Source organism: Pseudoliparis swirei, chromosome 21 (genome assembly GCF_029220125.1).
Source record: "Pseudoliparis swirei isolate HS2019 ecotype Mariana Trench chromosome 21, NWPU_hadal_v1, whole genome shotgun sequence".
Lineage (NCBI taxonomy): Eukaryota > Metazoa > Chordata > Actinopteri > Perciformes > Liparidae > Pseudoliparis > Pseudoliparis swirei.
Window position 1 is genome coordinate 8,914,552 of NC_079408.1, and position 27,570 is coordinate 8,942,121.

Here is a 27,570-nt window from a genome sequence, read left to right on the forward strand (position 1 = left end):
CCACGGACGTTGATCTTGGCCCCCGTGGTTCGAGTAGTTTCCCATTGCTGCTCCACATGAAATGAGTCGTATCTGTAGCCGCTCGCTGCATCCTGGGCATCACTGGGAAGAAAACACGTGGCAAGGACCCTGAACCCCAACCTGGTGTTCATGCTGCGTTCAGGTCCCTGCGTGTTCCACAACAGCCCGGATGTTTCTCATGATTATTTTTTTCCGTAGTAACGAGTAACGATACTGTTTCAGGGGAAATGTATCGGAGTAAAAGTACAAGTTTTCATTGCAAAATGTAGTGAAGTAAAAGTAAAAGTAAACAGAAATATAAGTAGTAAAATAAAGTACAGATACACAAAAAAACTACTTAAGTAAAGTAACGAAGTACTTCTACTTCGTTACTATACACCACTGCCCATTAGCCAATCAGAACGATTGTACTGTTGTTGCAATATAATAATTCATCTTTATTCATCAAGAACATGTAAGCTAGTGGTCTGATGCTGCCAGAGGAAACGCAGGTCAAGGACAGCGTCATCAGTGTATTGATGATAATGCTTCAACTCTGTCAGAATTCTTTTTGTGGCATTGGGTGCCCTTTTTTTTGGTTTGAGCACCTGCCCCCCAAAATGTCTGTGCACGTGCCTGCTGTTTACGTTGAGTAAAGTTCATGCAGGCGCTTGGGACAGCTAAGGGGTCCTTCGGGAAGATAGCGGGGGAAAACGCTCTGATATTTTTATCATAGTAGACTGAAACAGCTGATCTCGATGTATTTCTGTGCTTTCAGCATGAACCGTTCTTAAACCCATCCACATTACATTACATTACATGTCATTTAACAGACGCTTTTATCCAAAGCGACTTACAATAAGTATCCACCCCTGGATGTGCTTTGTGTCCAACATAATATTTAATTGTTGTACTGGCTACGATAAATAAAAAAAAAAGTATTAATAGTCATTCACAGCTGTGCGACTTCAAAGTTCAATTCCGGTTTGCAACCTAAATGAGGAAAGGAAGTTCAAAGTCTAAACAGTCTGAGTGCAACGTGGCACACTCTGTGTGCACTAGCACAGGGGTCGGGAACCACTCTAAGATGCGCAGTCTGTGTGCTGCGCCACCAGATATTAGTTTCAGCTCAAGTAATTTATATATTGATCCATTTTGTCACATTTCTTATATTTCAGCGGGAACAGCTGTGTGGTTCTGAAACAACTGGTTACCTTGATGGGATATTTATACTTTGAACATGTTTGCGGTCCTTGATCGCAACGCAACAACCACACAATAATGTATTAATATTTTATTATATTAATTCATCATAATGTGTTAAAATACTAGCATGGTTTCTCAATGAAATATATTTAGGTGTTATTTTGGCTTTTTTTTTTGGCTCTCCCAGTCAAAAGGTCTTGACTCTGCTCTCTAGCCACCTGAAGTTTGGACTGCCATGCCCCTCACCCAGTATGTTCAATGACTAGTTTTTCCTGTCCACTTGGACCTGTTTCACAAAAGCCCCTCAGAATCTCTTAAGCCCGCCACTTAAATTTTCTATTATTTGAATTTTGTGAAAATACACATCAGAGGCGCTTGTTCTATACGCAGGGTCCAACCATACCAAACCATTGGAGATAATGAGATTATGGAAGCATATCTAAGACAGTGGTCACCAACCTTTTGAGCCCAAGATCACTGACCTCCACCTTCATGACCGGTAAGATCACTCTATTGAGTATGCTGAGAGGAAAATGACGGGTCCAGACTGGATCTATGACTTGAGGCTTTTTATTTGGGCCTAATTCTACCTTGAATGAAATCAAACATTGGTCCAGCTTTTCTAAATTGATGGAGACCAGAACACAGAATTTGGGCGTGTAATATAAAAGAAGATATTTGTTCACCACACACAATATGAACAAGAAAAACACATTTCAATGAGCAGTTGGATGAATCATCAATATAATGTTGGGGCTGACATTATAACACGACACTGACAAATACGATCAGTCAGTGCAACCTATGTGTTAAGCTCTCATCATAATGCCATCAAGTCATGTGACTCAGCTGCGTGATGGCTGTGATCATCCCGTCTGTGAGTTTGTAGTGTTCATAAGCACAGACAGACAGTCTGAGGTCGTCTGTGAGCTGCTGTCAGTAATCCAGCCCTGGTCTTTGATTTGGTGATTTTCTCAACTTCACTGACGAGTTTTTCGGGGCAAATGTGGTATTCATGAAAGTTTTATCATCTGGGACTGGTTCTGAAGTCAGCCCGTTGGTGAATACATTCACATCAGCTCTAAAGACATCCTCAGATTTAAATAATTATAATAATAATAAATATGAGAATCACCATTTGTGACTCCTGCATCTGTGCTTTTTCAAATAATAGAATAAATATAATTGCAATCACTTTCAAGTAAACCAGATTGCTCCATCAGACAAGAAAAAAAGCTCAATGTTGAGCTTTTGTTTTGAAGGACAAAAGCAGAAAAGCCGATCTCACGGAGGTAAGACCTGGCAAGTCGCCAATAATCTCGGCAGTTGCGCATGGCGTAACCTGTAAATGCCGTAACGTAAACCTAAGGTACAGGCATTACAACATTTATTTATTGATGACGTAGTTGTATGTCCTTGTACTTTGAACTTGTGTAATATGTAAAGTTATGAATAAAGGTCTTTCTGCATTTCCCCTGCGCCTCACTTGTGGTACGCTCCCCTCTTTCGGGGAGCACAGCTGACAACACGGCTGTCAGAGAACCCGCTTTCAGGCGTTCATTAAAATCAGGTGGAGATCTTTTCTGACGTCGATCTTCCAATCAGGAAGAAAACGTTTCAGAAGACACTTCAGAAAATGTTCGAGTGAGGCGCAGGGGAAATGCAGAAAGACCTTTATTCATAACTTTACATATTACACAAGTTCAAAGTACAAGGACATACAACTACGTCATCAATAAATAAATGTTGTAATGCCTGTACCTTAGTGTAAATGTTTACGATTTTCAGGTTACGCCTGCGTGCAACTGCCGAGATTAGCCGACTTGCCAGGTCTTACCTCCGTGGATCTTTCTGATTTTATTTTATTTTTTTTTTTGGGGATGCGGCGTCTCCGGGTCGACGGTCGATCCGATCGACGTCGTGGCGAAACCACTGATCTAAGATCTATCATCTTTTTTCAAATATATCATTGTGGTAAGCATCTATGGCCCAACGAACATTTTAGGGGCGTGTCCTGTTTTGTAATTCTCATAACTTCAACACTATTGTGAAAAAAAACCAGACTTTCAGGATATGTGCAGAATGGAGCCTGAAACATTCACAGCAAATTTCGTGCAATTTGAACCGTAAGGGGCGCTACAATAATTCACCAAAGTTGGCCGTTTTGGGCGTTTTTTGGCGTCTTTTGCTTGATTTGGCCATTTTCCATTTATATACTGAGAAGGATTTCTACCCCAAAACGCCAACAGAATCGGCTCAAAATAAGTTTTATAGAATCTCAAGACTTGAACAATGAACACTGTGAAAAAAACCGGACTTTTCGTCGGTAGGAAATTGACGTTTTTTTACTGCCAATAATTGTGTACTTTCTGTGATTTCTTTATGTTAAAAACTATTGCTTAAACTCATCCAATACTTCCCTCAAAAATCATGTGTGATGCCAGTCAAGGCCTGAACACATTCACACAAAGAAACAAGCACATTTCTTCGAGGAACACCGATTGAAAAGTAAAATAACCCTAATTTATTCACTTTCACGATAATCTTACCCCCTACAGCTGATGCAATTACATCTAATCAGTGGTACAGAGCAATAGGTGCTTGCCTAGTGACACAGAGACCTGTTTTTGATTCCAGGCTAAGGCAAAAATAATGTTATCGGGTTTTTTTTCTACACTTCACTTAGAGACATATGATGCATGGATATGTTCACAGACACAAAGCGCCACCTACTGGCTCAACTGGACTTCCTTCAATCTGCCACAAATGTGTCCTTCCAATAACCATAATTGATTCAATTTCACAATAATGTTACCCACTAAAGCTGATGCAATTACATCTAATAAGTGGCGCAGAGCTATAGGTGCTTGCCTTGTGACCCAGAGACCTGTGTTCCATTCCACATTCACATGAATAACACCAGGCACGTGCACAGACATTTTGGGGGGCAGGTACTCAAACCAAAAAAAAGGGCACCCAATGCCAAAAAAAAATTCTGACAGAGTTGAAGCATTATCATCAATACACTGATGACGCTGTCCTTGACCTGCGTCTCCTCTGGCAGCATCAGACCACTAGCTTACATTTTCTTTATGAATAAAGATGAATTATTATATTGCAACAACAGTACAAGCGTTCTGATTGGCTAATGGGTCTTCATGCCAGCCACGTATCGCCCTCCTCGCTGGTCTGATACGGATCCGTATTGCCCCCCTCATTTTCAAAATGAGCGATATTGATAGCCCTGAGGTTCCAGTCCACGGTGTTCCGTCACCGGCTCCAGCCCCCGAGGTTCCAGTCCCTGGAGTTCCATCACCGGTTCCAGTCCACGATGGTCCGGTTCCAGTCCCCGGTGTTCTGTCACCGGTTCCAGTCCCCGGTGTTCCGTCACCGGTTCCAGTCCACGATGTTCCGGTTCCGGTCCCCGGTGTTCCGGTTCCAGTTCACGATGTTCGGTTCGATCCCGGGAGTTCCGCTACGCCGCCTCCAGCCCCGATGTTCGGGTTCCGTCCCGGTGTTCCGTCGCGGCTCCTGTCCTCGGTGTTCCGCCTCCGTCCGCCTGCTGCCCCGGTTCTCCCATGCCGCCTCCGTCCCGGTCAGTCACAGTTCCCTGTACCGTCCGTCCAGCCCTGGTTCCCATGTCTCGTCGCCTGGTCCTGGTCCCACAGAGCCCCATCCCCAGACCCCGGTACCCTGGGACTTCCTCTCCTGGGCGGTCCCTAGCTCCCGCTCTTGTCCTCCGGCCCGCCCTCCAGAGCGCGCTTCGGCCTGGTTATCGTCCTGCAGCTCCGCCCCGGATCAAGCTTGCAGCTGGACCTCCTCCGGCTCCTCCACCACCTCAGGGAACGCTTGGCCGTCTGGAATTCGTCCCTTGAGGGGGTACTGTCATGATCTGGAGTTGTGTGTTTAGTTTGTGTCTTTGTTTGGAAGTCCTTGTGTCGCCTGTCTCCTGTGATTGTCTGCCTGGCCCTGATTGTTTCTTCTGTGATTGCTGGCCCCGCCTCATTGTGTTCACCTGTGTCTCGTTCCCCGTTGTCCAATCCTCTCACCTTGCCTGTGTACATGTGCCCCTGTTCGTCTCATTCCCAGTGTGGCTTCTCGTACTGTTTGGTCCGTGTTTTGTCGTCCTGTTCTGGTTTCTTGGAGTAAAGATTGTTTTTGTGCAATAATGTCGGCGTTTGGGTCCTCTCTCGTTGCGACAACCTGGACTGCGCATGACACATTTGGCTTGATTTTTAGTGGGCGGGTCATTATGACCCTGAACACAGGTGTCTCATCTCTATTTATCTACATCACCCCATGAAATTGTTCTACTAAATGGTAATAAAAGGAGAATATACATGTTATAGTAAACTAATGCAATTTAATTTAGATTTTTTCAATGTACCTAAAAAATTGTTTGAACATGTATTTTTCATTAAATCTATGGAGGGGTGAATAACTCCAATTCCACTAAAACTGATTGGATTGTTAGTAATGGTGTTGGTGATGAGGTACAAACTATAGTTATTAGGATGTTTTTGTTTCTGACCACTTTTGGGTCAAACTGACCCGGGAGCATGACGGCTGTATGTAAGAAAGCGAATATAATAGGAGGGTTAAAGTATAACATACTAACCCTTACACACACTTATAGTTACGTTGTATGCATTTTTCACAAATAAATTAACTGCACCCTACTGTGTTATTGCATTGAGAACTGCAGCTTCAAGTTGTTGGTCCGATCACTCGCTGTCTTTTTAACCCGTGGTCTTTACAAAACTTCCGAATATTGGCTACGGACGTTTCCCTCTCATAAGCCACATTCAAATATCAAGTGTTTTATGTCCACATCACTACAGCCACTATGCATCATTTGTTGTACAATATCTAAGTAAGGTAACAGGCTGGAGTCCATCTTGGCGTCTTCAGTGCAAAAGGGTGTATATAGCAGTGGCGAACCTAAACACGTCTACTCGAAAGATAAACACAGAATAAACTCAGTTACCCAAATGCAACCCTTTGTAGTGTCAACTACATTAACCCTCCTGTTATGTTGCGGTCAAATTGACCATTTGTTTCTTTGTAAATGTGGGACAGTCTTTCTTGCTCCTCCAACCTATGTTTCAAAACACACACACACACACACACACACACATTAAGTGAGAAGGTGATTCTTGACTTCAAACATGAATATTAAACTTCCCGCTCGTCTACCACTGTTGCTAACATATCCAGGTTTAATTATTTATTCTTTATATTGACTAAATTATATTCTTCTAACGTTATTCCTGCTATGTGTTTGCATCGTTAAAATATCCCGGTTTAATTATTTATTCTTTATATTGATTAATTAATATTCTTCTAAGGTCAATACGTAATATGTATCACTGGCTTTTATTTTGACTTCATTTTAAGCACTTCCGTTCTGTCGTTTTTGGTTTCCAGACAGCAGAAAATGACCGAAGGTGGTATTCCCGTTTTTCGCGTTTTGGTTTTCAAACGGAAACGAAAACCACGTGATTTCCGTATTCCCATTATTTGGAATGAAACGAAAACGAAATAACATTACGCATTACGGACCGCCTTCTTTCTCCTCTGACCCGGTGAAAGCACCAGACACACAGGTCCTGACGGTGTTTGTCCCTGACGTTGTTTTGTGATCAACCACAACATTAGCGCTGCACGAAAACATGAGCGTCACAACTGGTCCGACGTTTCCTAAAAAATAAACAAACAAAAACTCACGAAATCCGTGATTTCAAAAGCCTCGTCAGCTGTTAACTGGCGTTAGTTATGTTAGAGTAGAGAGAGGAAGAGAGAGAGAGAGAGTGAAGAGAGAGTGAAGAAGAAAGAGAGAGAAGAGAGAGAGAGGTACATTCTTATTCCGTTCTATTTAACAGGGGCTAGTCTAGGATTTAAGTGGCCAGACTGAAAAATCATAAGGCCTCTCTGGTATTGTTCAGAGGATGTCTGTTGATGTCTATCAATATCGCTTCATTTGAAAATGACCAAGAGAAGACCACGGATCCGTATCAGACCAGCGAGGAGGGCGATACGTGGCTGGCATGATGACCCATTAGCCAATCAGAACGATTGTACTGTTGTTGCTATATAATAATTCATCTTTATTCATCAAGAACATGTAAGCTAGTGGTCTGATGCTGCCAGAGGAAATGAGTCAGGACAGCGTCATCAGTGTATTGATGATAATGCTTCAACTCTGTCAGAATTCTTTTTGTGGCATTGAGTGCCCTTTTTTTTGGTTTGAGCACCTGCCCCCCAAAATGTCTGTGCACGTGCCTGCTGTTTACGTTGAGTAAAGTTCATGCAGGCGCGTGGGACAGCTAAGGGTCCTTAGGGAAGATAGCGGGGAAAACGCTCTGATATTTTATCATAGTAGACTGAAACAGCTGATCTCGATGTATTTCTGTGCTTTCAAGCATGAACCGTTCTTAAACTCCATCCATTACATTACATTACATGTCATTTAACAGGCAGCTTTTTATCCAAAGCGACTTACAATAAGTATCCACCCCTGGATGTGCTTTGTGTCCAACATAATATTTAATTGTTGTACTGGCTACGATAAATTAAAAAAAAAGAAGTATTAATAGTCATTCACAGCTGTGCGACTTCAAAGTTCAATTCCGGTTTGCAACCTAAATGAGGAAAGGAAGTTCAAAGTCTAAACAGTCTGAGTGCAACATGCACACTCTGTGCACTAGCACAGGGTCAGAACCACTCTAAGATGCGAGTCTGTGTGCTAACCAGATATTAGTTTCAGCTCAAGTAATTTATATATTGATCCATTTTGTCACATTTCTTATATTTTCATGGGAACAGTTTGGTGGAAGGGTTCTGAAACAACTGGTTACCTTAATGAGATATTTACACTTTGAAACATGTTTAGTGGTCCTTGATCAGTAGCATAACAACCACACAATACCGACACATTTTGACAAGACATATTTAATTCATCATACGTTAAAAATACGATATGGCTCTCAATGAAATATATTTAGAAATATTTGGCTTTTTTGGCTCTCCCAGTCAAAAAAGGTTCCTGACTCTGCTCTCTAGCGCCACCTGGAAGTTTGACCGGCGATGCCCCTCACCCAGTATGTTCAAATGACTAGTTTTTTCCCCCCAAGTCCACTTGGACCTGCTCTACAAAAAAGCCTCTCAGGACCCTAAGCTCCGCCTACTTAAATTTTCGGCCATTTTGAATTTTGTGAAAAACACATCAGAGGCGTTTGCTCCGACATGCGGGGTCCAATTCATACCAAACCCATTGGAGATAATGATTATGGAAGCTATATCATCTAAGACAGTGGTCACCAACCTTTTTGAGCCCAAGATCACTGACCTCCACCTTCATGACCGGCAAGATCTACCTATTGAGGCGTTGAGAGAAAATGACGGTCCAGACTGGACTTATGACTTGAGGCTTTTTATTTGGCCTAATTCTAATTGAATGAAATCAAAACACATTGGTCCAGCTTTCAAATTGATGAGACCAGGAACACAGAATTTAAGTGCAATATAAAAAGTAAGATATTTGTTCACCACACACAATATGAACAAGAAAAAACACATTTCAATGAGCAGCTGGATGAACTACCAATATAAATGTTGTATTTATTTACATTACAACACGACACTGACAACATGATCAGTCAGTGCAACTCATGTAAGTTCAGCTCTCATCATAATGCCATCAAGTCATGTGACTCCAGTCAGTGTGATGGCTGTGACTGAACTCTGTCTGTGAGCTTGTAGTTAGTTCATAAGCACAGACAGACAGTCTGAGGCCGTCTGTGAGCTGCTGTCAGTAATCCAGCTCCTGGTCTTTGATTTGGTGATTTTCTCAACTTCACTGACGAGTTTTTCGGGCAAATGTGGTATTCATGAAAGTTTTATCATCTGGGACTGGTTCTGAAGTCAGCCCGTTGGTGAATACATTCACATCAGCTCTAAAGACATCCTCAGATTTAAATAATTATAATAATAATAAATATGAGAATCACCATTTGTGACTCCTGCATCTGTGCTTTTCAAATAATAGAATAAATATAATTGCAATCACTTTCAAGTAAACCAGATTGCTCCATCAGACAAGAAAAAGCTCAATGTTGAGCTTTTGTTTTGAAGGACAAAAGCAGAAAAGCCGATCTCACGGAGTAAGACCTGGCAAGTCATAATAATCTCGGCAGTTGCGCATGCAGGCGTAACCTGTAAATGCCGTAACGTAAACATTTACACTAAGGTACAGGCATTACAACATTTATTTATTGATGACGTAGTTGTATGTCCTTGTACTTTGAACTTGTGTAATATGTAAAGTTATGAATAAAGGTCTTTCTGCATTTCCCTGCTCACTTGGTACGCTCCCCTCTTTCGGGGAGCACAGCTGACAACACGGCTGTCAGAGAACCCGCTTTCAGGCGTTCATTAAAATCAGGTGGAGATCTTTTCTGACGTCGATCTTCCAATCAGGAAGAAAACGTTTCAGAAGACACTTCAGAAAATGTTCGAGTGAGGCGCAGGGGAAATGCAGAAAGACCTTTATTCATAACTTTACATATTACACAAGTTCAAAACAAGGACATACAACCACGTCATCAATAAATAAATGTTGTAATGCCTGTACCTTAGTGTAAATTTACTGGCATTTACAGGTTACGCCTGTGCATGTGCAACTGCCGAGATTATTGCCGACTTGCCAGGTCTTACCTCCGTGAGATCGGCTTTTCTGATTTTATTTTCATTTTATTTTGGAGATCGACAGGGAACGTCTCCGAGATCGACCGGTCGATCGCGATCGACGGGTTGGCGACCACTGATCTAAGATCTATCATCGTTTTTCAAATATATCATTGTGGTAAGCATCTATGGCCCAACGAACATTTTAGGGGCGTGTCCTGTTTTGTAATTCTCATAACTTCAACACTATTGTGAAAAAAACCCAGACTTTCAGGATATGTGCAGAATGCAGCCTGAAACATTCACAGCAAATTTCGTGCAATTTGAACCGTAAGGGCGCACAATAATTCACCAAAGTTGGCGTTTTGGGCGTTTTGCCGTTTTGTGATTTGGCCATTTTCCATTTATATACTGAGAAGGATTTCTACCCCAAAACGCCAACAGAATCGGCTCAAAATAAGTTTTATAGAATCTCAAGACTTGAACAATGAACACTGTGAAAAAAACGGACTTTTCGTCGGTAGGAAATTGACGTTTTTACTGCCAATAATTGTGTACTTTCTGTGATTTCTTTATGTCTATTGCTTAAACTCATCCAATACTTCCCTCAAAAATCATGTGTGATGCCAGTCAAGGCCTGAACACATTCACACAAAGAAACAAGCACATTTCTTCGAGGAACACCGATTGAAAAGTAAAATAACCCTAATTTATTCACTTTCACGATAATCTTACCCCCTACAGCTGATGCAATTACATCTAATCAGTGGTACAGAGCAATAGGTGCTTGCCTAGTGACACAGAGACCTGTTTTTGATTCCAGGCTAAGGCAAAAATAATGTTATCTGGGTTTTTTCTACACTTCACTTAGAGACATATGATGCATGGATATGTTCACAGACACAAAGCGCCACCTACTGGCTCAACTGGACTTCCTTCAATCTGCCACAAATGTGTCCTTCCAATAACCATAATTGATTCAATTTCACAATAATGTTACCCACTAAAGCTGATGCAATTACATCTAATAAGTGGCGCAGAGCTATAGGTGCTTGCCTTGTGACCCAGAGACCTGTGTTCCATTCCACATTCACATGAATAACACCAGGCACGTGCACAGACATTTTGGGGGGCAGGTACTCAAACCAAAAAAAAGGGCACCCAATGCCAAAAAAAAATTCTGACAGAGTTGAAGCATTATCATCAATACACTGATGACGCTGTCCTTGACCTCGTCTCCTCTGGCAGCATCAGACCACTAGCTTACATTTTCTTTATGAATAAAGATGAATTATTATATTGCAACAACAGTACAAGCGTTCTGATTGGCTAATGGGTCTTCATGCCAGCCACGATCGCCCTCCTCGCTGGTCTGATACGGATCCGTATTGCCCTCTTACGTCATTTTCAAAATGAGCGATATTGATAGACAGCCAAGAGCAGTGGTCCTCAAACTAAGGCCGCCTCCACATTTGGCCCTCTGAACAATACCAGAGAGGCCTTATGATTTTTTTTTCAGTCTGGCCACGCAAATCCTAGACTAGCCCATTATTTAGAATGGAATAAGAACTCTCTCTCTCTTTTTCTCTCTCCTCTCTCTCTCTTCTCTCTCCCTCTCTCTACTCTAACATAACTAACGTCAGTAAACAGCTGGACGAGGCTTTTAAATCACGGATTTCTTGAGTTTTCGTTTATTTATTTTTTTAGGAAACGTCGGACCAGTTGTGACGTTATGCACTGCGTGGAGGAGGAAGTGGAGGAGCCCGGCGGGAGATGGCGTCGTTCAGCGGTAATCCCCACGGTGGCACCGCGTCTGGCTTGGGATAGAGTGGGGGCCTCGTGAGCAGGGGGGACTTGATGACAGAAAGAGTAACTTTTATTCTTAAATACTGATGAATGAAAAAAATGTGTCTCCAGCAAAAAGGGCACTTTACTCATCCAGGGCAAAGGGGAGGAGCTTCAGCACCACTCGGGCTCTATCTGTGCACGTGCCTGAAGAACACACAATGCCATCGTTCAGGGGCTGCGTTAACTGTGTGTTCATTTGCCTGACCAGGCTGGTGTTATGTCACAACATCTCTTATTTTGAAATATCTTCGCCTTCTTAGCTTCCCGGATGTTATTCTTTAGCTTGATGAAATTTTATTTTGAAATATATTCCGCCAATTTCTGCATGTTATTCTTCAGCCTGATGAAGCTTGATTATATATGCCACGCAACCAAAAGAGACGCCTGTAGTGCCGAGAGACGGGAGTCGGAGGCGGAGTATCCAGCACAAAGCTTTAATGAACACAATACCAAAAGACGTTCATTCGCCAAGTCAAAACCGGACTAAACTGGACGGTCGTTCCGTCCGCTAAACGGGTCCGTGCTAAACACTCCCCCCACCCATAGTTCCGTGGGTGAATTATGTTATCCACCACACGCCACTATATTTCGTGGCGAGTCGGTCTGTTGGCGTGGTCAGTAGTTGGGCAGTTAATTAGTATTTTGTTTTGTTTTATTGGATTATTTCGTTTTATTTTTTATTTTTGAGTAGTTAGTTAGTACAGTTATACATGAATCTGCACACTCCGGTACAGTAGGTGGCGGTATGCACCTAGGCAAGTTGGTTGCGATCCGCCATTCAAATTTAAAGAAGAAGAAGAAGAAGAAGAAGTAGAAGTAGAAGAAGGCACGTTCTTTACATCATGGAACCTTGATGGTCGCGGAGACACGGCGCTGTACACGGCGCTGGTAAACGGCGCGGCGACTGGTTTCAGTTCCAAGCTAAAAGTGAGGCGAAGCTAGTAACAAACAGGCTAGGCTAACGCCTTTGACGCTAAGCTACAGGCTGAGCTTAGTTAGTAAAGCTACATAATTCGGTATACTCGGAAGAGATGTGTTTGGTGTTTGCGGTGGGAGATGTTTAGAATGCCGTCGTGTCATGTGGGAGCTTGTTCTACGAGGAGACACGTTCATGTGTTAAGCGTGCTGCCAAGGAGCTACAAGCTCATGGCTTAATGCGGTCAATGTTTTGGCTTGGTGGTCTTCACGTGTTAGAAGGGAAATGTTTCAGAAACATTTTCACTAATGCTTTTGAGTGTCTGTCGTCATGAAGACAACACATCACCAGAGACAAAACACAATACTCTATTTAATTGAGCCCAACTAACATTTAACAAAAATCCATCCTCCTGGGCTGAGATTGAATTAAAGCATGTTTGTGCTCAGTATTAAGAATCAGAATCAGAATCAGAAACAGGTTTATTGCCAAAGAATGTTTTCACAAACAAACGAGGAACTTTTTTTGGCGGAAGGTGCAAGAATCGCGCACCAAGACACCGAGGCGCCGTCCGCGGCGCCATCTAGGAAAGGGTGGATGAAAGATGACAGCATAACATGAGGGAAGAGAGGCGAGAAAAGAAAAGCCACCCCGACTATGCCCCTAGAGGGGTACAGTGTGGGAGCAGGAGAAACAAAAAACACCATTGCACATAAGCACATACATCTTAGACATGACTTGCAACGAGTAGGAAGGGGGGAGGGGAGGTAATCCAAAGACTGGGCGATAGCCCCGTCATTGGGGGCAGAAGGTAACCAGCACCGACAAGCAGCCAGCCCGGTCCTTCGCCGTCACGGCGCCGGACGCAGACCCCGTCCTGTCACCCTGGGGGGGCAAAGCAGGCGAAGGCGTGGGATGGGGGGGGGGGGGGGGGTAGTGAGTGCTTTTTCAGTGTGATGGTTGTGTGTGTAAGTGGCCAATGTTACTTAAGATAATATAATACTTTATTCATCGTCAAATTTATTGAAGCAGCAGCAAACATGTTTACATGTAAACAATAAAATAGTACAGCAGAAAACATTATATTTAAGACTTTTAATGTATAGTTGTTTATACAAATTGTATTGTAGTTATTAATCCTTGTTGTTTATTCTGTTTCTTAACCCTCCTGTTGCCTTAGGGTCATTTTGACCCGATTCAATATTTAACCCTCCTGTTACCTTTATATTTATTAACATATTTTACCCTTTGGGTTAAATTTGATGCCAGCAATTAAAACCTCCAGAAAATTATTAGAATTAATATTGTTTTCCAAGTTTAAGTGTGAGGCACTTTATGTTTGTTTGTTGACCACCGAAAGAACACCGACATTAAAAATTGAATGGGGTCAAATTAACCCTAAGGCGGCAGGAGGGTTAAATATTAATTCGGGTCAAATTGACCCTAAGGCAACACAAGGGTTAATAGGACGTGGCACTAAGCCCCCCTTTACCGGAAGAAGCCACAAATTGGTCGTTCTAGCCAAGTCTCCAGATAAGAAGGTAGTACGCAGCCATTAGGGAAATAAATACTATGTTATTTGTCAATGGAGGCCTTTTCTTAAAGTGGGTCCTTTCTCAAATTAAAACGACGTACGCCTCCAAATAGTAACTTTATTTTTCTTGCAATAGAAACCGACTGTGGAACGTGGCTAGACGCTTGCTTCCTCTAAGAAAAATCTGCTTCAACACCAGGTGAGTCTTTTGAAATCATTCAATATGACTTGTTTGAAATGTTTGTTGTACAGTTAGAGTGAGCACGTCTTATAATAAAATAAGTGCTAAAACCTTGAAGCAACTTGAGTTTGACTCATGAATGAAATGTGCGTCTGAACCGGTTTGACAGCTTCTGTTGCAGTGTGTGTGTCCTGTGACGTGAGTGTTGTGCAGCAGGTGTGTGTGTGAAGGTGTGGACTCTGCTATGCATCAGTGGGAGGACAGAGAGGAGGGAGTCCCTCCCTCTAAAACCTCTCTGTGTGGGGAACATGACAGCCAGACCAAAGCTCAGAGGTGAGGCCAGGACCGTTCTCCATGGCACGCCACTCCTCCGTCATGACTCACCCTCTAAGCTCTGAGTGTGTTGTGTTGAGCAGACCAGACTCACCTGGACCGGGACCTGGACCTGGACCGGGACCTGGACCTGGACCTGGACCCAGCTGTGTGTCCCTGAAGAGTATGGGAAGACCTGTGAATTTCAAAGATGGAGTTCAGCCTGTTGAACTAAGGTGAGCTTTCATTAGGCGACTGTTTCTATCAGGATCCATCAGCAGAGGTCAGACCCTCCTTTACCTTTGACTTCAGGATTCCTTAAGACAGAACATAATATACAACTTGTACTTTTGTTTTCTCCAAAGAGTTCAGCAACAGAGATCCCAAGTGATCCCAGGAGACCTGGACCCCATATTTAAGGTGTGTGAGTCAGAGACTGTATAACATATAGAGATGGTCAAAGAGTTGGATCGTTGATGGAGATTAGACGAGCAGGTGGAGCTACAGAGGAGACGTCCACCTGTCAATCAAAGAGGCCACGCCCTCTATGTCTCACCTTCAGGCCTAATATCATTTAAACGGCTGAGTTATTTATCTGTAGGGATGAACTCACTTGTGGAGCTTTTGTGTGTGGCACTGACTCGCTAATCACCGCCAAGCTTGCAAGCACAAAAAGGAATCTCAGGAATTGTTTGATTGGAGAAGTTTCAATATTCATACCTGCAAACTCATGAGGGGTGAAAAAAGTGACCACAAATCTAAATAATATTAATAAACAGTTTAAGAACAAAAGGTCCTCCGCTCTGACTAAGCCCTATAATAATAGTAATAACAAATATACATTGTCATTATATATAATATGGTTAAAGGACTCAAGGACTTTTCCTTGAGTCTGTTCTGCCTCTACCTGGTTGTCACGATACTAACATTATAACTTCTATACGATACCTGCCATAAATATCAAGATACTGATACCAGAATTCAATACGATACCAGAAATACGAGACTGGTATATTTATCTATACTATTAATGAATACAACATCTGTATGGTTCACTTTTTACCAACTTTTTCAACACTTAACAAATGGCAGTAATATTAGTATTAGCCCACAGCAAGATATGAATGAAACTACATGGAGCCATCATAGCATTGATTATACGCTAAGAGGCCTTTAGTCTGTATCTGACCAGATGATACAGAGTTCATCAGGATGAGCAGCTGTAGAGTTACATCACTTTACAGACTGTCTGCATTGGAGACAAAGTACTGAAACATTTCACTTCTGGCATCTGGCCCCCCCCAAAAAAACTAAAACTCTTCGGATCCACACGATTCACGTGGATGACCTATTTTGATTTCAAAACGGCGAATTTCACCGAAAGGTGACAAGTTTGCAGGTATGAATACTACTTGATTCTGCGTTATTTCGGGATTCCCGGCCCTAACTTGATGAAACATGGATTAAAGCTAATGTCCTAGCCGAACCATATGTATTAAACCTCCTCTGACCTCTGATGTCAACATCTAGACACTCAAGACATTATGGTCTTTAATTGAAGATGGAGAATTGTGCTTGTTTTTCATTGTCAGTTGGTATTATTGGATTAGATTTACAACAATATTTCCCTGAAAGTATTTACAATCTACATTAACACGATGTTCACAGATTAGGTTAAACACTTTTGAGAAAATAATAATAAAACAATACTCATAAAATACACACTTGTAAAGTTTTGATGTAAAATGAAAGCTAGAAACTTAAATTAAGGAAACATTTCAAAGCTTTGAATCGGCCTCAATACACCATTTAAAATATTTTTAAAAACAAGTAATATACTTGTATTCCATTGTTCAAGCTGCTTGAGAAGAACATTGTCAGCTTTATGAAGAGCGAGCTGAAGAAGATGCAAAAGGCCCTAAATCCAGATTACCCAGAAGGCCCTGCGGGTCGGAAGGAAGATGAGGAGGTGTTGGACGGTGAGGATGAAGAGCAGATGAGGAGCAGCGGGGAAGCATTTCTGAAGATCACACTAAACTTCTTGAGGAGAATGGAGCAGGAGGAGCTGGCTGACTGTCTGCAGAGCAGTAAGAGGATTTTAAAGACTTTACAATGAAACAGAAGACCACCACTCAGTAAGTTCATCTGTGATTGTTGTCATTCCAGAAACTGGTGTGCCTGCAGCCCAACATGAACTCAAGTCTAACCTGAAGAAGAAGTTCCAGTGTGTGACTGCAGCCCAACATGAACTCAAGTCTAACCTGAAGAAGAAGTTCCAGTGTGTGTTTGAGGGGATCCCTAAAGCAGGAAACCAAACCCTCCTGAACCAGATCTACACAGAGCTCTACATCACAGAGGGAGGGACTGCAGAGGTCAACGAGGAGCATGAGGTCAGACAGATTGAAACAGCATCCAGGAAACCACACAGACCAGAAACACCCATCAGACAAGAAGACCTCTTCAAAGCCTCGCCAGGAAGAGAGGAGCCAATCAGAACAGTGATGACGAAGGGAGTGGCTGGCGTTGGGAAAACAGTCCTAACACAGAAGTTCACTCTGGACTGGGCTGAAGACAAAGCCAACCAGGACATCCACTTCCTGTTTCCATTCACGTTCAGAGAGCTGAATGTGCTGAAAGAGAAGAAGTTCAGCTTGGTGCAACTTATCCATCACTTCTTCACTGAAACCAAAGAAGCAGGAATCTGCAGGTTTGAAGAGTTCCAGGTTGTGTTCATCTTTGACGGTCTGGATGAGTGTCGACTTCCTCTGGACTTCCTCAACAATGAGGTCCTGACTGATGTCACAGAGTCCACCTCAGTGCATGTGCTGCTGACAAACCTCTTCAGGGGGAAACTGCTTCCCTCTGCTCGCCTCTGGATAACCACAAGACCTGCAGCAGCCAATCAGATCCCTCCTGGCTGTGTTGGCTTGGTGACAGAGGTCAGAGGGTTCACTGACCCCCAGAAGGAGGACTACTTCAGGAAGAGGTTCAGGGATGAGGAGCAGGCCAGCAGGATCATCTCCCACATCAAGACCTCCCGAAGCCTCCACATCATGTGCCACATCCCAGTCTTCTGCTGGATCACTGCTACAGTTCTGGAGGACGTGTTGAAGACCACAGAGGGAGGAAAGCTGCCCAATACCATGACTGAGATGTACATCCACTTCCTGGTGGTTCAGTCCAAAGTGAAGATGGTCAAGTTTGATGGAGGAGCTGCAACGGATCCACACTGGAGTCCAGAGAGCAGGAAGATGACTGAGTCTCTGGGAAGACTGGCTTTTGATCAGCTGCAGAAAGGGAACCTGATCTTCTATGAATGCGACCTGACCGAGTGTGGCATCGATATCAGAGCAGCCTCAGTGTACTCAGGAGTGTTCACACAGATCTTTAGAGAGGAGAGAGGACTGTACCAGGACCAGGTGTTCTGCTTCGTCCATCTGAGTGTTCAGGAGTTTCTGGCTGCTCTTCATGTCCATCTGACCTTCAGCAACTCTGGTGTCAACCTGATGGCAGACAAACAACCAGGAGCTAAAGGCCTTGGTCGGCATAAAGTATTGAGAGCAGAACCTAAACTCAAACATCTCTACCAGAGTGCTGTGGACAAGGCCTTACAGAGTCCAAATGGACACCTGGACTTGTTCCTCCGCTTCCTCCTGGGTCTTTCCCTGGAGACCAATCAGAGTCTTCTGCAAGGTCTGCTGACACAGACAGGAAGTAGCTCACAGACCAATCAGGAAACAGTCCCGTACATCAAAAAGAAGATCAGTGAGGATGTGTCTCCAGAGAAAAGCATCAATCTGTTCCACTGTCTGAATGAACTGAACGATGGTTCTCTGGTGGAGGAGATCCAACAGGCGCTGAGATCAGGACGTCTCTCCACAGATGAACTGTCTCCTGCTCAGTGGTCAGTTCTGGACTTCATCTTACTGTCATCAGAAGAAGATCTGGAGGTGTTTGACCTGAAGAAATACTCTGCTTCAGAGGAGGCTCTTCTGAGGCTGATGCCGGTGGTCAAAGCCTCCAACAAAGCTCTGTATGGATACGTTAACATTACTAAATGGATTGATGTTTTACTTTGATTAAACATGTTGTTTGTATTAATCTCTGTTCCTCCCTTAGGCTGAAGGACTGTAACCTCTCAGAGAGAAGCTGTGGAGCTCTGTCCTCAGTCCTCAGCTCCCAGTCCTCCAGTCTGAAAGACCTGGACCTGAGTAACAACATGCTGCAGGACTCAGGAGTGAAGCTCCTCTCTGCTGGACTGGAGAGTCCACATTGTAGACTGGAGACTCTGAGGTGGGTTCACTGAATTATAACATACCTGCAAACTTGTCACCTCAAAATAGGTCATCCACGTGAATCGTGGAGATCCGAAGAGTTTTTGTTTGTTTTTTTGGGGGGGGGGGGGGGTGTCACCTGGCTCACCTGGCTCACCTGGCTCGCTGCCGTTGAGATTGCAGTGAGACGCGGAGAGAAGTGTGAAGTGGTGCTCTTCGCAATAAAACATCTTTGATGGACGTGTCGCGTCTCGGCCAATCAGCGTTCAGATGTCGACATCGTTTGGGGGTTCAGGTTAGCTTGAATGTTAGTCCGCTACATCTGCTGCTGTCACGCTGCACGGTGTAGCGATGCTAACAAAGTACCCATACGTTAAACACGATGTGATTTAGCATATTTTTAGTATCGATACTTCATTAAGAGAGCGATCAGAGCGCACGCGCTGCTCCGTGTCGAGCTGTCTGCGCACACTGCGCTGCGCAGCTCACAGCGAGAGAAGTGGCGCAGCTTTAGAGACTTCGGCTTAAAGAATAAAAATATGCCAGAAGTGAAATGTTTCAGTCTGTAAAGTTGTGTAACTCTCCAGCTGCTCTTCCTGATGAACTGTGGATCCTCTGGTCATAACGGCCTCATAGTGATCATCAATTCTATGATGGAACCATGTAGTTTCATTCATATCTGGCTGTATTAATACTAATATTACTGTCATTTGTTAAGTGTTGAAAAAGTTGGTAAAAAGTGAACCATACAGATGTTTTATTTACTCCTATTATAGATAAATATACCAGTCTCGTATTTATGGTACCATATTGGTTTTATGGTATTGTATTGAATTCTGGGATCGGGTATCATGATATTTATGGCAGGTATGTAATATGTATAGAAGTTATAATTTGAGTATCGTGACAAACAGGTAGAGACAGAACAGATTCAGGGAGAAGTCCATGAGGACTGTTCAGGCTAAACAAAAGGAAGTTGGTTCATGAATGACTTTAACCATATTATATAAAATGACAATGTATATTTGTTATTACTATCATCATAGGGCTGAGTCAGAGCGGAGGACCTTTTGTTCTTAAACTGTTTATTATCATTATTTAGATTTGTGGTCAGAACAATAAAATGACTGTAGTTGTGGTTCTAAAAGCTTTGAGGCTTCAAACAACGTGGATGTGGTGTGGTGAAAAAAAAAAAAAAAAGTCACCTGCCCCCCCCCCCCCCGTTGTCACCTTTTTCACCCCGCATGAGTTTGCAGGTATGATTATAAATAAATATAAGAGCCCAATATGATCTTAATGTAACATGAATTAACTGATGATCACTGATGTGAACAGAGAGAAATGAGCTGAAACAAATGGTTTCATAACCAGATGGAGTCCCTGCACACACATTTCTCCTTTCAGAGAACAAGAATATAATATCTTGGCTCTTTTGATTGACATCGCCTGAAGAAACTGAATTTAAAGCTGCAGGACAATTCAGTTCAATATTTTTATAAAATAAAGTCCTTTATTTAAAGTCACATTTTTCCAAACTTTTCTGTTTTAAATCCAACCTTTATTTTATTTTAAATAACAGAAGATAATGTATTTATTATTCATAATTAATACAGTTCAATTGGAAATCTGTAATATTAAATATGTTGTAGATGTTATTCAGTTTAGTTTTCTTTATTTAACTTGACAGTCAGTTGTTTACTACAGACACTCGTTAATACAACTGTTGGCTACTTCAATGCATATGGCACAAAATCATAGAGCGCATATCTGACATTGATGTTCTGACCTTTAGTGAGGAAACTCTCTCTAACTGGACCTCAAGGATTTTAATTATACCTGATATACAATCATGACACTTGTCTGGCTTCATGCTGCTGATGGATTACTGAACAGGCCTATGGGACAGAGCCAGGGGCCACAGGGTCAGGGGCCAAAGGGTCAGGGGCCACAGGGTCAGGGGCCAAAGTGTCAAGGACCAGAGGGTCAGGGGCCACAGGGTCAGGGGCTAAAAGGGTCAGGGGCCAAATGGTCAGAGGCCCAATGGGTCAAGGGCCAAATGGTCGGGGGCCAAAGGTTCAGAGGCCAAATGGTCAGAGGGTCAAGGGCCACATGGTCAGGGGCCAAAGTTTTAGAGGCCCAAAAGGTCAGGGGCCAAAGGGTCAGAGGTTAAAGGGTCAGGGACCAAGGGGTCAGGGTCCACAGGGTCAGGGGCCAAAGTATCAGGGGCCCCCTGTCCTTCACCTACAGAATGTCACTCAGAGATACACAAAGAGTATCATACTTTATAAATATAATATATATATATTAGGGCTGTCAATCGATTAAAAAAAATTAACTAATTAATCGCACATTTTGAAATTCATTAATCGCAATTCAAAGTTTTTTTTTCTTCTAAATCTTCTAAATGAACGAGTAATCCCTTCAGACAGCTTGTATTTTAGACACTTGATTAATTGTATTCTTTTTTTAAAGACAAAACTTCACACAGAGCTGTGTTTTCAAAGAGGCTCCTACCTATAGTTCAATCGGAGAGACGGGTATTTAGAGTTTAACAATCATTTATTACAATAGTATAGTGCAAAGTCTTTTTGGCGATTGGACTCCATCCTGAAGTAGGATAAACCAGGGGTAGAGATGCTGATATCTGCGCATGCAGAATCCCCCCCATGGAGTCCAGACACTGGTGGTGGTGTCAAGACGTTGCCGCAACGCCAATTGGAGGAGCCTGGGGTGGAGGAGGGACGAACTGACGCGAGCTGAAACGACAACTGACAGCAGCAGAGAACACAACTTTAAAGTGTTACCAACGACGCTGTGATAGGCTTACCCAACTGGGCTGGCTCTAAATGGTTGGTTCATTCATCGGGCCCGCCCCCAATCAGCTAATGGAGTAATCGCTGCAAGACTTGTGAATGAACCAGCTGTACCCAATGTCTTCCTGTCTGAACTTTCGCTGAGCTACATAGTGCCAGCGATGTATTTAATATCGTGGATGATAAATTGTTTCTTCAGATTAGTAAGAAAAGGTGTATTAGAGACCCCTTTGGTCCTGTCATCTTTAACATAAACAGCAGAACCAGTGGCCTTGGTAAACTGACAAATATGTCACGTTAACCCTCTGGAGTCTGGGCTCATGTTCTCGGTTTTACAAAAACATGTAAATTCATCTTTTAAAGGCTTTTGCATGTGACACATCCCAGTGTTTCCCCCACCATTCTATCAGGGTGAGGCCCCGCCCCCCTGTAATTTTCTCTATAGCGCCAGATTACAGCAGAAGTAATGTAAGGTTATTTTCTTAAAGCCGTCTTTGTTCTTTTATTAAACTAAACGTCTGTTGTTGGTCGTCTCTACAGCAGCATGTCATTCTGTCTCTAGTGTCGTTCACTCTTCTCGGCTCTCCGTCTCGCCGCAGAGCTCCATGCCGGCGTGTCTGCGCGCGCATCGGGCGGAGCAACAAAAAAAAGTCACCTGCACCTTCCGCCCCGCGTCACCGACACGTCGCCCTCTGCTTCTCTGTGAATATGGAGGAGCAGACGGGAGGAAGGAAGCGGACTGCCGCGGCTCGACACTCAGAGGAGTGCAACAACTTCAACGACACCGGAAGTAAACAAAGTTGCGTTAAAATATTTTAGTGCGTTAATCGCGGCCAAATTAATCGCATAGATTAACGCGTTAACGCTGACAGCCCTAATATATATATATATATATATACTTGAGTGAGTCAATGTTCCTCATAAAAAGAGTTATTTATTCACACATAAAGAACCAAACATTTATCCATTTGAATGAAATAAGTGTTGAAATGAAACTTGTTGTGATCCTTGTGATCAGGTTCATCTTCTCTCTGAAGTCATGAATCCTCCGGCCGTAAGCTGCTTCTACACGTCTGCTACCAGCTGCAGGAAACCTTGTGAAGTGGAGTTCACATTAAAACATGAACTCATCTGATTGGATGATGAACAGATTGTTTCTGTCATCTTTTCTTCTTCTTTCACTGACGGGATTTTAACTAAATGTCTGTTTACAGAAGAAGATGAAACCAAAGTGAAAGCCACTCGTGTTCATGATGTCAATAATGATTCATTGTGTATTGATATAATAAACTCTGTGTGTTGTTTTGTGTGTTTACAGTCTGTCATGCTGTGGATCACAGAGGAAGGCTGTTCTTCTCTGGGATCAGCTCTGAAGTCAAACCCCTCCAGTCTCAGAGAACTGGATCTGAGTAGAAACCAGCTGCAGGATTCAGGAGTGAAGCTGCTGACTGGTTTTCTGGAGAGTCCACGTTGTAGCCTGGAGACTCTGAGGTGGGTTCACTGTCTGCTGCTAGTGTAGCGCCTTCATGTTTAATCAATAACTGTTTGATGGATCTACGTATTGATCCATCAAGTGTGTCATTTCCTGGTGACATGTTCCACTTCACATCAGCTTCCTCGTTGCATGTCGTCCTCTACAAGCACGACATGGACAACTTGTCTGGCCTCATGCTGCTGATGGATTACTGAACAGGCCTATGGGACAGAGCCAGGGGCCACAGGGTCAGGGGCCACAGAGCCAGGGGCCACAGGGTCAGGGTCTAAAAAGGTCAGGGGCCAAAGTGTCAGAGGCCAAAGGGTCAGAGGTCCAAGGTCAGGGGCCTAAGAGGTATGGGGCATAAGGGGTCAAGGGCCAAAGGGTCAGGGGCCAAATGGTCAGAGGCCCAAAGGGTCAGGGGCCACATGGTCAGGGGGCCAAAGGGTCAAGGGCAAAAGGGTCATGGGAAAAAGGTTCAGGGGCCAAAGGGTCAGGGGCCACAGGGTCAGGGGCAAAAGGGTGAGGGGACCAAAGGGTCAGGGGCCAAAGTGTCAGGGGCCACAGGGTCAGGGGGCCACAGGGTCAGGGGCCCCCTGTCCTTCACCTACAGAATGTCACTCAGAGAGACACAGAGAGTATTGATGAGTATACTATATGTACCATACTTTATTAATATATATATATATATATATGTATATATATTTACTTGAGTGAGTCAATGTTCCTCATAAAAAGAGTTATTTATTCACACATAAAGAACCAAACATTTATCCATTTAAATGAAATAAGTGTTGAAATGAAACTTGTTGTGATCCTTGTGATCAGGTTCATCTTCTCTCTGAAGTCATGAATCCTCCGGCCGTAAGCTGCTTCTACACGTCTGCTACCAGCTGCAGGAAACCTTGTGAAGTGGAGTTCACATTAAAACATGAACTCATCTGATTGGATGATGAACAGATTGTTTCTGTCATCTTTTCTTCTTCTTTCACTGACATGATTTTAACTAAATGTCTGTTTACAGAAGAAGATGAAACCAAAGTGAAAGCCACTCGTGTTCATGATGTCAATAATGATTCATTGTGTATTGATATAATAAACTCTGTGTGTTGTTTTGTGTGTTTACAGTCTGTCAGGCTGTTGGATCACAGAGGAAGGCTGTTCTTCTCTGGGATCAGCTCTGAAGTCAAACCCCTCCAGTCTCAGAGAACTGGATCTGAGAGACAACCAGCTGCAGGATTCAGGAGTGAAGCTGCTGACTGGTTTTCTGGAGAGTCCACGTTGTAGCCTGGAGACTCTGAGGTGGGTTCACTGTCTGCTGCTAGTGTAGCACCTTCATGGTTAATCAATAACTGTTTGATGGATCTACGTATAGAGCGTATTCACGTGACGTCAGAATCTCAATCGCGCCATCTTGGGGTCCCACGTATTAAATGTCAGAAGAAGTTGACCTGGCTATCGTGTCCGCTGTTTGATTATGCGAGAGCCCAGCAACCTCATGTCCTTCTGTATTACCAAAGAAAGATTTCAGCGGTTGGAATTGAATATTTGCAACGCTTTTTTACCTGATTTTACTCGCTCAACACTTTGTGGTTAATTCGCTAGTTACCCCTAGTTACCAGCACATAGCCCGGTCACATTCCTGTAAAACAGTTTTCATTTCCGCTATCGACCATCGGACATTAACAACTATTTCTGCGTTATACTTGTTGTGGAAATACCACAAATGTCGGAACATCAAGCGCCCCGTGTCTGGGTTCATATATGATCCGTAGTCACAGCTCCGCCTCCAGGACGAGTGTCTGATGAAGCCGCTTCCAGCTCCTTCAGGACCAGCAGTGACTGTTTGGCTGCCGTGCTGATGCTGTTCCCATGGAGCCAGTGTTTTATTTTACCTTGAAATGAATCACAGAGTAAAGGCAGACATCGCCCGACGGAGTTAGTTGCCATGTTCATGGCTTCCTCCCAAGTTTCCATCCACAGTTCCTTTTGCGCAAGTGAAAGACATTGATGATTTTCGTCAGAAAAAGCAAAAGAGATTATTGACGAGAGTGTCAAAGGAAACGTGCCCACAACCCGATGTATCAACAGAAACACATGAGAACAGTCCTAACGCTCAGACGCCGAGTGAAGCCGGAGTAGATGACAAGTTGAAGTAATAGCCTGTCTTGTTGAGCTGATAAACCCATATTCTGAATCATTAGTCCCACATCCAACAATGAGGCACAGAACCATAATCACAAAGCACACTGCTTTGAACTGAAATTGTGTCTCCTTCAGGATATAATGGTCATTTCTAAAGAAGAGCGGCATTAAATAAAGCAAAACAATGCCGTGCTGGGACCCCAACATGGCCGCCAAAGGTTGTTGTGGTCACGTGAGTGAATACGCTCTATTGATCCATCAAGTGTTTCATTTCCTGGTGACATGTTCCACTTCACATCAGCTGCCTCGTTGCATGTCGTCCTCTACAAGCACGACATGGACAACTTGTCTGGCCTCATGCTGCTGATGGATGGGACAGAGCCAGGGGCCACAGGGTCAGGGGCCAAGGGTCAGGGGACAAAGGGTCAGGGGCCACATGGTCAGGGGCCACAGGGTCAGAGGTCAAGGGGTCAGGGGCCACATGGTCAGGGGCCACAGGGTCAGGTCTGCTACCAGCTGCAGGAAACCTTGTGAAGTGGAGTTCACATTAAAACATGAACTCATCTGATTGGATGATGAACAGATTGTTTCTGTCATCTTTTCTTCTTCTTTCACTGACGGGATTTTAACTAAATGTCTGTTTACTCAAGAAGATGAAACCAAAGTGAAAGCCACTCGTGTTCATGATGTCAATAATGATTCATTGTGTATTGATATAATAAACTCTGTGTGTTGTTTTGTGTGTTTACAGACTGTCAGGCTGTGGGATCACAGAGGAAGGCTGTTCTTCTCTGGGATCAGCTCTGAAGTCAAACCCCTCCAGTCTCAGAGAACTGGATCTGAGTAGAAACCAGCTGCAGGACTCAGGAGTGAAGCTGCTGACTGGTTTTCTGGAGAGTCCACGTTGTAGCCTGGAGACTCTGAGGTGGGTTCACTGAATTATAAATAAAGATAAGAGCCCAATATGATCTTAATGTAACATGAATTAATTGATGATCACTGATGTGACCAGAGAGAAATGAGCTGAAACAAATGGTTTCATAACCAGATGGAGTCCCTGCACACACATTTCTCCTTTCAGAGAACAAGAATATAATATCTTGGCTCTTTTGATTGACATCGCTTGACGCCTGAAGAAACTGAATTTAAAGCTGCAGGACAATTCAGTTCAATATTTTTATAAAATGAAGTCCTTTATTTAAATCACATTTTTCAAAAGCTATCTGTTTTAAATCCAACCTTTATTTCACTTGAAATAAGAGAAGATAATGTATTTATAATAAGAGGATTATTCATAATGAATAGAGTTCAATTGAAAAATTGTAATAATAAATATGTTGTAGATGTTATTCAGTTTAGTTTTCTTTATTTAACTTGACAGTCAGTTGTTTACTACATACACGCGTTAATACAACTGTTGGCTACTTCAATGCATATGGCACAAAATCATAGAGCGCATATCTGACATTGATGTTCTGACCTTTAGTGAGGAAACTCTCTCTAACTGGACCTCAAGGATTTTAATTATACCTGATATACAATCATGACACTTGTCTGGCTTCATGCTGCTGATGGATTACTGAACAGGCCTATGGGACGGGGCCACAGGGTCAGGGGCCACAGGGTCAGGGACCAAAGGGTCAGGGGCCAAAGGGTCAGGGGCTAAAAGGGTCAGGGGCATAAAGGGTCAGGGGCCAAAGTGTCAGGGGCCAGATGGTTGGGGGCTAGAGGGACAGGGGCCCCCTGTCCTTCACCTACAGAATGTGAGAGACACAAAGCGTATTGATGAGTATACTATATGTACCATACTTTATTAATACATATATATATACATATTTATATATATATATATTTGAGTGAGTCAATGTTCCTCATAAAAAGAGTTATTTATTCACACATAAAGAACCAAACATTTATCCATTGAAATGAAATAAGTGTTGAAATGAAACTTGTTGTGATCCTTGTGATCAGGTTCATCTTCTCTCTGAAGTCATGAATCCTCCGGCCGTAAGCTGCTTCTACACGTCTGCTACCAGCTGCAGGAAACCTTGTGAAGTGGAGTTCACATTAAAACATGAACTCATCTGATTGGATGATGAACAGATTGTTTCTGTCATCTTTTCTTCTTCTTTCACTGACGTGATTTTAACTAAATGTCTGTTTACAGAAGAAGATGAAACCA

The 27,570-nt window shown here is 43.1% G+C and overlaps 1 protein-coding gene across 15 annotated transcripts in view; it reads left to right on the forward strand.

Annotated features, from left to right (window-relative positions):
* Positions 1–27,570, forward strand: part of LOC130211498 (NACHT, LRR and PYD domains-containing protein 12-like) — a 295,374-nt gene that overhangs the window by 24,438 nt on the left and 243,366 nt on the right. For 2 of the 15 annotated variants that reach the window (XM_056442258.1, XM_056442259.1), the window contains exons 1-10: positions 12,185–12,666; positions 14,326–14,388; positions 14,552–14,703; positions 14,787–14,918; positions 15,048–15,102; positions 16,541–16,769; positions 16,849–18,715; positions 18,802–18,975; positions 24,372–24,545; positions 26,140–26,313. In XM_056442258.1, coding sequence (XP_056298233.1) covers positions 14,615–14,703; positions 14,787–14,918; positions 15,048–15,102; positions 16,541–16,769; positions 16,849–18,715; positions 18,802–18,975; positions 24,372–24,545; positions 26,140–26,313 — 2,894 coding nt within the window. In that variant the 5' untranslated portion in view covers positions 12,185–12,666; positions 14,326–14,388; positions 14,552–14,614. Of the gene's footprint in view, positions 1–12,182; positions 12,667–13,610; positions 14,197–14,325; positions 14,389–14,539; positions 14,704–14,786; positions 14,919–15,047; positions 15,103–16,540; positions 16,770–16,848; positions 18,716–18,801; positions 18,976–24,371; positions 24,546–26,139; positions 26,314–27,570 lie in introns of those variants that run through there. The other 13 variants (XM_056442263.1, XM_056442262.1, XM_056442251.1 and 10 more) reach the window with 12 other exon arrangements.